This window comes from Dreissena polymorpha, chromosome 11 (genome assembly GCF_020536995.1).
Source record: "Dreissena polymorpha isolate Duluth1 chromosome 11, UMN_Dpol_1.0, whole genome shotgun sequence".
NCBI lineage: Eukaryota > Metazoa > Mollusca > Bivalvia > Myida > Dreissenidae > Dreissena > Dreissena polymorpha.
The window spans coordinates 47,929,253-47,941,907 of NC_068365.1; the positions used below are offsets into that span (position 1 = coordinate 47,929,253).

At 34.6% G+C, this 12,655-nt stretch overlaps 1 protein-coding gene across 6 annotated transcripts in view; it reads right to left on the minus strand.

Moving 5' to 3' along the window:
- Positions 1-12,655, minus strand: part of LOC127851817 (protein-methionine sulfoxide oxidase mical3b-like) — a 96,055-nt gene that overhangs the window by 58,049 nt on the left and 25,351 nt on the right. Inside the window, exon 1 of one of the 6 annotated variants that reach the window (XM_052385713.1) lies at positions 11,816-12,146. The exons of 4 other annotated variants lie outside the window; for them this stretch is intronic. In XM_052385713.1, coding sequence (XP_052241673.1) covers positions 11,816-11,885 — 70 coding nt within the window. In that variant the 5' untranslated portion in view covers positions 11,886-12,146. Of the gene's footprint in view, positions 1-87; positions 108-11,815; positions 12,147-12,655 lie in introns of those variants that run through there. One more of the 6 variants, XM_052385722.1, reaches the window with a different exon arrangement.

The following is a 12,655-nucleotide window of genomic DNA, read 5'->3' on the forward strand; positions in this document are numbered from 1 at the left end:
AAGAAAACTGAATACGATTTAAAACTGAATACAATTTAAAACTGAATTACACACATCGAAAACAGTAGCATCATTCATAATACACACAATTGTTACTTCCATGGTTCACATTCCTGTGTGATTAGGAAATGTAAGTTTTACTCCCTGTTTATTGCTGAATAGCAGTGGATAAATGAGAGTAAGAATGCTATTCAATGTGGACCAGTTGATACACAGGTAATTACTGTAAAGCAGAACATATTTTTGCTGTTTGACAATTGTAGAGTGTTTATCAACATGAAGTCATAATGATCTCTTCACTCAACAAAATAGTATCCCTTATGTTATTTTACTAAGATTCAAACTGACTATTCCATGCGTAAATTGTTAGAGCACAATATGGAAACATGTATTGAAACTTTGTCAACTTTCACAACAAAACTTTAAAAAATTGAACATAAAATAGAGTTTAAACTTTTATAAAATATTTTAATCCCTGCTCTTCCTGCTTCAATAGCCACAGTTCATGTTAAAAGCCTTACCTTAAGGTAAATTGTGATTAAGTTTACATATGCTGATTATCTGTCACACTTTCATCTATGGGGAAAAACCACACAAATTGTTTACATTTACACACAAAATAACTAGTCCATAAAAAAATTCCAAACAAATGCATTTGAAAATATTTTTAACAAGGGCTGTTTGAAAAACATGCATGCCCACCCATATGGGCTGTCGGTTGTAGTGGCAGCAATTGTGTGAACACGTTGTTTTTTTTGTCACTGTGACCTTGACCTTTGACCTAGTGATCTGAAAATCAATAGGGGTCATCTACCAGTCATGATCAATGTACCTATGAAGTTTCATGATCCTAGGCCTAAGCGTTCTTGAGTTATCATTCGGAAACCATCTGGTGGACAGACAGATTGACGGACCAACCAACGGACGGACCGACCAACCGACCGACATGTGCAAAACAATATACCCCCTCTTCTTCGAAGGGGGGCATAAATATAAGCTTATTAGAGTGTTTAAAGGAGCATATTGATAGCTGAAATGGTAATGAATTTTCAAACAAGAGCTGTGTTTGTGAAACACAATGCCAGTACTGCGCTTTGAAGCCATATATTTGACCTTTGACCTTGAAGGATGACATTGACTTTTTACCACTCAAAATGTGCAGCTCCATGAGATACACATGCATGCCAAATATCAAGTTGCTATCATCAATATTGCAAAAGTTATGACCCAGGTTAAAGTTTTGGGACAGACACACACATTATGACATACAATCACTGACACACACATACAATCACACACATAAAATCACAGACACACACATACAATCACAGACAAACAGGCCAAAAAATATAAAACCCTGATCATTCGATCGGGGACGGGGGGGGAGGGGGGGGGGGCATAAAAAAGATTATCATGCAATTATTATTGCCACTATTGCACATGATAAACATAGTTGTTTGTGTTAAAATTCATAATATGCACTGTTGAAATATGTGTCTAAATTTAGGGGAAATACAGACCACGTGCCTCTTTGTGATCAGAAAATTACTACCTATTTTAATTAAAATACGAAAAACCACCTGATCACTGACAAAATTTAAACTGACTATACCATATAAAAAATGTTAAAACCTGTTGCTAATCAATAGCACTTAAACCTATTTATTCAGATGAGTATCAAAATAACCACAACCATACATAACAACACACCCTACCACACCAATGCGGGCCTTTTTCTGTCTATTTTGGGAAAAAGTACCTAGCAAAATTGGGATTTTTCGAGTCGCGAAATTTTCTTAATTGGGAATAATTTTCATCTGCAAAGCATTATTCATCTGCAAAGCATTTTTTGGGCAGGGAGTTTTCCAGTCATTTTGGATAAAATTCATATAAATTATGGTTATATATTTTGTAGGTTGTTTACAAAATAAAATTGAGATATAGAGTCTAATAATCATAAGTCATAAGACACTTCTTTCTTAAATTGGGATTTTTTTTTGAGAATTGGGAAAAAATATGCATATTTGGCATTGGGAATGGGTCCGACTATCGGACCCGTGAGATAGGCAGAAAAGGCATGCAATGTGACAGAATGCTGTGGGCTACCTTTGATAAACACAAATATTGAGGACAGATACATTGAGTACAAGGTCAGTTTATCATATAATATCTCATATAGATATGAAAAATAATCTACCCTATCCAGTGTTGGATGTTAAAGTAGTGCATCAGGTTAGACTATGGGCTTGCACTAAGTGTTAATGATCCCTATTTGTATAGTTTAATTGTAGCTGACAACAAACTGAACACAATATCTCTTCACAGTTAACTAGGGGCAATAATTGCATAACTGGAAAAAAAATTAAATGGTTTTGTTTACTTCTGTTTTATGTTGCTTTTAGAACTTGTAACTATTACATTAGAAAAGAAAAGTCCCACTTTTCACCCATATTGCTTAAGCTCTTTTTGATTGCAATTATAATCTTCTTCCCATAATTATAATTGTTAGACAGACTGTTCAGAGGGGGTAATCATGTCACAAACAAGATGGCGATGTCAATGCAAAGAAAAGTATTTTCTCTGTTTTATACCCTTTATCACTTTAATTAATTGTTAAAATGCTACTCACTTTCCAGCAATATCGGCCAGAAAGTGACAAGCCTTTATATTGTATTAGCATGCGCTCTATATCATTATCTCGACTTAATTTGCTGCAAAATTTCTTAGAGGGTCACAAAATTACAGCTCCGGCTAAGAAAATTTGCAGAAGGTAAAGTCCAGATAAAAAGCGAATATTAATTAGAATAAATGCTTATCACTTTCTTGCCGATATGGCTGGAAAGTGAGCGGCATTGAAACATTTAAACTAAGTAATAAAGGGTATAAAACAGAGAAAAATACCTGTCTCAGCATAGACGTCACCATCTTGTTTGTCACATGATTACCCCCTCTGATGTTGGTCACGATAGTGAACGATACGTGACAATGTTGCTATTTTTACTACTCAGTAGATTCCAAGTCTTAAACCTCAATGCTGCATTAATTACTCTGATATTTACATAGATCTCAATAAGACAAATGTGTATTATCTGTTTTATTTGCAGACCATTCCACCCCTGGGAACTCTCGCTTTGATCTTGCTCAGTTTACTAGTATTGACATGCTCCACACATTAAACAAAGCAGCGTATCCATATTTCATTTTGGACTTTAAATCTAAATAATTATATAAGCGCTCCATTTAAATGTAAATAAAAACTCATAATATATTCTTTAATAATGTTTCATCCTGGAGATAAAAGAAATATAATTGACAATTGGAAACAATCACTTTGAAGATCTGGTCGGTTTGCTAAGGGATCTGATCTTTTTGTTTTGGGATCTGATCTGTTTGATCTATGGGATCTGATCTGTTTGCTTTGGGATCTGATCTGTTTGCTTTGGGATCGGGTCTGTTTGCTTTTAGGATTGGGTCTTTTTGCTTTGGGATTGGGTCTAAATAAGAGCTCTTTCTAAAAATCTTGAAAATGTCTGTTAATCAAAATAAAACTTATTTCTCATTGACACCAAATCAAATGTTCTACATTTGTCTTAAATTAACCGCCATTGAAATACTTCTTACCAAAATAGGCACCTCATTAAATATCACTAATCACTAACAATTGATACGTAATCAAATCGAGGTCATTAAATTTCTATAGCAATTAAAACCACTATCTGACCATGTCTAATGCAAACATTTGAGTCACTGAATCAACCACTTCATGGTAAATATATTGGTAAACCTGTCTAAATTTGGCAATAGGAATAATCACTCCCTTAAATGACCATTAACTCTACATTTCAACAATCATGATTCTATATTTAGGTCACTCAATGGACATAATATCAAAGATAAAAGGGTATTTATCAAAACAGGTGACAGAACTGCACGATAAAGTGACAAAACTCAAATACATAATACAATAATATTAGAAGTTCATAGAACGGGCTACAAAAAATCAGCTATTATAGGGGGAAAAAATATTTCTAAATTGCACTCGTCCTGCAGGACGAGTGCATTAAAATTTTCACTTGTCCTGCCAACACATGCACTAGTCCTTCAAATATGTGGGAAACAATATATCCCCTCTTCTTCGAAGGGGGGCATAATAAAGATTGCAAGTGGCTGATATGACTAATAAAGTTTCCTATATCACTGCAAAAACGCTGCACAATAGTTTTTCATCCTCCAATTTCGCCCAGGAATATTCATCAAACCACGAATTTTGGACAGTTCGCAAACATTTGGTCTTATCGTACACCTACTGCTGTGTTTTCCTTTTTTAACATCGCCCCAGCTCCCTTTAAAGAATGCTCATATGTCAAACATTGTTCAGACAAAATTCAGATTGGCTTAAAACCGTATTGCCCAGTTAAAAAATTCTTTAAAGGGCTGTTTGTAAAACATGCATGCCCCCCATATGGGCTGTCAGTTGAAATGGCAGCCATTGTGTGAATACATTTTTTGTCACTGTGACCTTGACCTTTGACCTAGTGACCTGAAAATCAATAGGGGTCATCTGCCAGTCATGATCAATGTACCTATGAAGTGTCATGATCCTAGGCCTAATTATTCTTGAGTTATCATTAGAAAACCATTTTACAGTTTCGAGTCACTGTGACCTTGACATTTGACCTAGTGACCTGAAAATCAATCGGGGTCATCTGCCAGTCATGAACAATGTACCTTTGAAGTTTCATGATCCTAGGCGTTAGCATTCTTGAGTTATCATCCGGAAACCATTTTACTGTTTTGAGTCACTGTGACCTTGACCTTTGACCTAGTGACCTGAAAATCAATAGGGGTCATCTGCCAGTCATGATCAATGTACCTATGAAGTTGCATGATTCTAGGTGTAAGCATTCTTGAGTTATCATCCTGAAACCATTTTACTATTTCGAGTCAATGTGACCTTGACCTTTGACCTATTGACCTGAAAATCAATAGGGGTTATCTGCCAGTCATGATCAATGTACCTATGAAGTTTCATGATCCTAGGCCTAAGCATTCTTGAGTTATCATCCGGAAACCATTTTACTATTTCGAGTCACTGTGACCTTGACCTTTGACCTAGTGACCTGAAAATCAATAGGGGTCATCTGCCAGTCATGATCAATGTACCTATGAAGTTTCATGATCCTAGGCCTAAGCGTTCTTGAGTTATCATCCGGAAACCATCTGGTGGACGGACCGACAGACAGACAACTTATCGTACCCAATTTTCACTTAAGTAGAGACCGACATGTGCAAAACAATATACCCCCTCTTCTTTGAAGGGGGGCATAAAAATCATTACCTACAGTGAATGCAGTCGGATGGTTCCCTGTCAACAGGTACGCGCAAGGTTTACACCAAAAAGCCAATATTTACTCCGGACACAGTCGCGCATAACAACGCGCACCTGCTGTATGAAATTTACATTTACAATTTCCTGTTCATTTGCGTTCTACTTTTGGAATAGATATGCTTAAAGGAAATGATTTTATTTAATGAAATAGAGTCTTACTGGTCAGAAAATACATATTTTAACATCAGCTTTTTCTCACTCGTCCTTTCAAGATTTCACTTGTCAATACGAGCAGACAAGTGGAATTTTTGTCCCCTGACTTATGCTCCCATTCCAGAATTCCCCAATTCGACAATATCTTTTATATGATTTTAATTTGAACTAATATGAAACATGCACAGTCAATTATCATTTAAATACCACCCCACAACCATTCCATCCCACTTACGCTTTCATCATCATTACGGTAAACAATTACTGCCTAAGAAAATAAACCTGGAGCATCTCCAACAACAGCACTGAAAGCCTAAATTACTTCTTATGTCAAAACTAGATGTCTGTGCCCTATCATGAAGCATCATTTAAAGTGATTTTCTCACTTTTTTGTCAAACAGATTGTCGGCGATTTTACAATCTGTGAAAAAAAACATCAGAAAATGTTGCTGGCCCATTTAATATGAGGCCTATATTTGTTAGTAATGATAGAAACAATATGTATAATAGATTAATAACAAATTTTGCTACATTTGCTTGACAAAGGTATTTATCATAAATATTGATCAATAAGCAAACATTTAGCAGGACAGAAATTGTGGTAGGGGCCTGAAAATAATTGTGTCAACCTTGACAATCACATACGATAGTGCTCATTTAGTTAACAATCCTCTAAATCTACATAGCCAGAGAGAAAACCATTTCTCACTCAATAAAGGGTGATAAATCTGGGGAGACATCAAATTAAGAAGTTTGCACCATACAATCTGCCTGTGTGAACAACCCTATAATTGGCAACTAAGCGGTTTCACTGACCTAAAGGGAATACTTAACATTTGTATGGGTAAATAAATTATCACCATTATTTCAATCTCTAGAGGATTGGGTAGGACATAAAGAGATCTTACCAAGTGGTCCCCTTCAACCAAGACCTTTTCATTATAGTCCTTGGCTGACTTGTTCACTCTTACTGTTTTTGTTTGAACTAGTGATTATACTTGAACTGATTGCTCGCAAAAATTGAATGGACTAGCTGTTAGACTACCATATTGACATTGTGGTCATTGAATGAACTAGCTGTTCGACTACCATATTGACATTGTGGTCATTGAATGGACTAGCTGTTAGACTACCATATTGACATTGTGGTCATTGAATGGACTAGCTGTTAGATTACCATATTGACATTGTGGTCATTGAATGGACTAGCTGTTAAGACTACCATATTGACATTGTGGTCATTGAATGGACTAGCTGTTATAGACTACCATATTGACATTGTGGTCATTGAATGGACTAGCTGTTAGACTACCATGTTGACATTGTGGTCATTGAATGGACAAGCTGTTAGACTACCATATTAACATTGTGGTCATTGAATGGACTAGCTGTTAGATTACCATACTGACATTGTGGTCATTGAATGGACTAGCTGTTAGACTACCATATTGACATTGTGGTCATTGAATGGACTAGCTGTTAGACTACCATATTGACATTGTGGTCATTGAATGGACTAGCTGTTAGACTACCATATTGACATTGTGGTCATTGAATGGACTAGCTGTTAGACTACCATATTGCCATTGTGGTCATTGAATGGACTAGCTGTTAGACTACCATATTGACATTGTGGTCATTGAATGGACTAGCTGTTAGACTTCCATATTGACATTGTGGTCATTTTTATGCCCCCGAAGGTGGGCATACAGTGATGGCATTTCTGTCAGTCTGTCCGTGCATCTGTTCGTCCGCCTGTCTGTCCGTCACACATTGCATTTAGGTTTCGAAAAATGATCATAATTTCTATGTCGCTTCAGATGTAACCTTCATATTTGGTATGCATGTGTATATGGACAAGGCCTTCAATATGCACACAAATTTTGACCCTTTGACCTTGACCTTGAACTAAAAGTCCACATTTATGTTTCGAAATTTGTTTAAGGTTTCAAAAAAAGCGTTTTTCAAGGGCATATGTCATCCTATGGTGAAAGCTCTTGTGTTAATTAGTAATTCTGTTTCGAATTGTGAGACTTTCTTTCTAGAAATTTAACACTATTTAAGAAGCTGTATTCATACTTGTGTATGCATAATAATTTACACATTCACATACATGTAAGTAACGTTATAGAGCACAAAAATGAAGCACTACCTAAATAGTTGAGCCATGTTCTGGGAAAACAGGGCTTAATGCATGTGTGTAGTTTATTTCCAGTTCAGCCTGAGCAGTCTGCGCAGGCTTATCAGAGACAACACTTTCCATTGACAATGGAATTTTTCAATGAAAAAGAAGTCTCAACTTAAGCAAAACCTTGTGTAGGCTAATCTAGCAGTGCAGAGTATGCACATGCATTAAGCCTGATTTTAACCCTTTGCATGCTGGGAAATTTGTCGTCTGCTAAAATGTCGTCTGCAGAATTTCTAAAATTAGCATTTTCTTCGATTTTTTTCAAAGAATACTATCAGAATAGCAAACAGTTTGGATCCTGATGAGACGCCACGTTCTGTGGCGTCTCATCTGGATCCAAACTGTTTGCAAAGGCCTTTAAAATTCAGCTCCAGCGCTTTAAGGGTTAACAGAGAATGTCTAGATTATTCTCCGGCCAACACTGATTTGTTATGTCTACAGTTCTTTGTTACCTTTCACATTCCAAAGTTGTGTTTTAGGTATGTGTCACTTCCAATATAAACTTGCTTTTCTAAACAAAAGGCCAATACTTGCCAAATAATCAATTTGTCTAATTAGGTGAGTAGCACATCTATGTAATTGGTTTGTTTTCAGAGGGTTTCTGTAGGAAAGCATTGGCAGTGTCTCAACGCTAATATTAATTGTGTCTCCCAATCAAAAGTCTAGATGAATATAGTATTTAGAGCATTTTGTATAGCTATGAAATGCAAAGGTTCCATTTGTCTTTCTTGTAGCCCACATAGTGATTGGCTTCTCAACTATCGGTATAATATATTACCTTTCGAAAAAGGAATACTTCCAAATTTTCCGGGGAAAGTATCTGTCATATTTTGGTAAAATTTAAACAAATAGCTAATTTACATTGGGGCATGCATTAGCAAATTTATGAAATATGTAAACACAAAATATACCAATAGTTGTTGCTTCGTTTATCTTTTATCAATTTATAATGAAAACACATTTTAATGCATTCATGCGTCTGTTCTTTATCTAAAAATGATTTTACTAAAACAGTATCAATTCAGAACTGTTGAACACTGGTTGAAGGATATCCTCTGAATCTCCAAACTGCTGTTTATGATGACCACTAAATAAAGATATGTCGTGTGTGACCTAATATGGGCAACCAATCAAACAACTGGCAGTTCTTAAATATTTCATTTTATCTAAAGAGAAATGGTGGTGAGAACTTCACTAGGTGTAAAAAGCTTTGTTTTTTATGAAACCATTAGAAAAATTTACAAGTATTTTATTTTTAGTCACCATGTAAGTACTGACTTATCATGGTAAATGTCACACTTATTTATGAAAATAAAACTTGAGCTTACTATTTTCAACTTTTCAATTTTCCAATATCAACCAAATGACTACAGTGCTACAAATTAATTATAACTGCATCTTTAATTTTATTTGGATTTTATTTCGATTACTTTTCCTCATAGAATGTCATATTCCACATAATAATAAGAATCAGAATAACAATACAAATTAACTGTAAAAAGTCACTGAGTTACTTCCTTTCATATTATTTTGACCTAAGGTCAAATGGACCACTTTTAAAAATGGTTGTCCAGATAAAACATGTCAAAAGTATTGATAATCTTGCAAATCACTGCACTTTGGCACACAAAGTGAAAGATAATGATAATATTGCGGCCAGACAAGTTAGACACAATATTGTATTGCCTTGAGCAATTTCTTCCTTCATTGTTTATTATTTTGGCCAGACAAACTTAGTGTGACATGGCAAAATAAGAACATCTCCCTTTTTTAGTAAAAATGAAAATGAAAACATGAACAAACAATTAAAGATGGTTGATAGTATATACATTATATAATGACTAGTTGATTCCAAGTCACAAAGTATGTAATTAATGGCAAATAATATGTCATCCAAATCGTCAATCTTTGTGTATAGTGTCAACATTTATGTAAGAGAGAGAATAATGTCAAAGAGAGCAGGTAAATAGTGTCAGATAGAAAATAAGTCATTTTATTAATTATACATATTATCTGAAACACAATTTCATTAAATCAAATTGTACAGTTATCTTGTCCAGTTAGCGTCTAGGATGGTTCAAATTGTGTGAGTCTAGTACGATGTAGTAATTAAATTAGGTGTGAGTGCTGGGCCACACCCTGGGTCCTCACATTATGCAGCATCAGGTGTGCAAGGACCTCATGAACTTTAAACATACACACAGTCACCGGCAAGTGACTGAATGAATCTGATAACAAAACTGATCAAGCAAACACAAATTAAATAACAAAATATTGTATTTGAGTTATAAGAAGATTGTTGTTGTATGAATCTGATAACAAAACTGATCAAGCAAACACAAATTAAATAACAAAATATTGTATTTGAGTTATAAGAAGATTGTTGTTGCTTAATTCAATATGTATTTGTTAACAGCAATTATTTAATGAACTTCTTTATGGGCTTAATGCATGAGGATAACGTCAGGGGTTTCGCTGTCGATCTCCATTGGCGCCAATGGCACTAAATTCTCAAAAGTGGCTCCAATTTTTTAAAAGTGGCGAATTTAAAAAAATCGGTAAAATCCTATCCGAAAATGTACTGCGAATCGAAAGCACGCGACCGAGCATTAGCGACCAGCGTCTGTCAGTTGTAAATATTGATTTACGAGGATGTAAGCGACCTACATTGCAGAGTCCAAATTGAAATCACTGAAGCGTGTAAGTGTTACAAATGGTGTTTTTACTGCTATTGTCAAGTTTTATGGGGGTAATTATCGGATTAACGGCTCCTAAAGTTATGATATTGAGCTATAAATTAAGTAACACGAGGACAAACTGTCATGACAATCAATAATTATAATGATTATTAGGGCCGCTATTTCTTTAATCAAAACCATGGGGCTGGCAAAAGCATTTACTTTCTCCACAAAAAACAAATAAAATCTTGTTTCAACAGGTATTTGTGAGCATTTCTGTTTAATAGTTTCATTATTATAATGTTCTGGGAAGGATATAATTTGATTAAGATACCAACAACTTATGAAAAAAAAAGTATATCATTCACTCGATGTACTATTTTTCGGATATGTTAAAATTCGGACATTTAAAGATAGGGATATTTATTTGTTGGTTTGTTGTTGATAGTTTGTAAAAATATGTTTTATGTTAAATGTATTTCAGGCAACTAGAATGGATGGTGGCAATTATCTGGGCCTTTCTGTCAGGAAATAGGCGTGAAAAACATTCATTTTAATTGAACCTAGAAATCATCCGCCACTACCAGAAAACGTTTTAACAACAGAAGCTGATGTATATCATGTCCAAATGACCAAATATAACTGTTTAATAATTTGAAGTGAGATGCTTTATTTTCTGATGTTTTATATTTCTTTTTCCCTTTCAAATGATGTACATTGGGGTGATTCTACGTGTATGTTTAAATAATTAATTTTGAAACATTTATGCAGCATACTGTTTAATACATTGATGTTGTTAACATTATTATATTATTTTGGTTATCTGTGTTGTTTATCAAGTTGAACAAAATGTTATTTATATACAAATAAAGCTTATTAAGACTTATGAAGGTATGACTTATGAAGGTACTTATTGTTTTTTATGTAATAACATACTTTTTAAAGTGATAATATAGGCAATGACATTAATGCAGTAAGGTTTCTTTGAATGATTGTTCTTAATAAGGTTGGAATAACCGACAGTTTTCACGCCGCGAAAAAGTGGCGACAACTTTTTTTGGGCCAGTGAAACCCCTGAACGTGTCATCTGAGGATAAGCCTGCTCACTCTACACAGGCTAATCAGTGACATCACTTTCCGCCTTATGTTCATTTTCGTTTGTACAGACTCTCTAATATTCGCTCAATTCTATCACTTTCTGCCTTATGTTCATTTTCGTTTGTACAGACTTCCTAATATTCGCTCAATTCTATAAAATATAAAAGCAGAAAGTGTCGTTTCTGATAAGCCTGTGCAGACCACTCATGGACCACACTACACACATGTATTATTAAACACTGTTTTCCAAGAGCGTTTCTCATATTTGTGTTTCAGCAGACAGAAAGTTATAACAACCAAATCACTTACCATTTGATACATCCTCTATGCCAGAGACTGACCCCTGGGGTGGGGCCAGATCTGAGCCGAGTAGCAGCATGAAAATTGTACAGATTCCAACACCTTTGTTGATATCCACATAAAACTTCCCTGAACTCTATCTCACAATGCTTTGTTTGCTCTTTATCTCACTATTTCACACATATCAGTGACTGTTAGTTTTTATATACAATGTATGTTAGCATTTTCACACAGAAAGAGATTTTTGTGGTCTTATCATTTTTAATTGCTCTACATTTTGTTCCAATCTGAAACTATATTTATTGCAAAACATTTTACTGTAATTATTGTAAAACACTTTCAAAGCTGACACACACACAAAATTGAATGATTATATTAAATATCAAAGATACCACACAAAAACTGTTGCTTTCCAACTGTTTTTTGCAGAAAACATTAATTATCTTAATAAAACATTAAAACTCTAAATGAATAAAGTCTGTATTTCCAAAATAAGCATTTTAAAACACATTGTATAAACAATCTTTACTGCTGTTTAGACCTTTCATTATTTTAATCTCAGCCATTAATCCTCATTTAAGTTTAAGAATATTTCACTTAAATACTTCCAAACAATGCCTCACTATGTAACATTATTTGAACTGATACACATAAATGTTGTCCAAACTAAGAGCTATATTAAAGGCCCATTATCAACCCATTTCAGTAATGATCGAATGCCTTTGGGATTCATGACAGCAATCTAGTTTATTTTCTTCATCTTTTTTACACATATTTTGGTCCTAAATTATTCAACATGGTCCTTTTGAGATATAAAGGTGAAAATGGTATTCCTTTAAAAAAAATCTC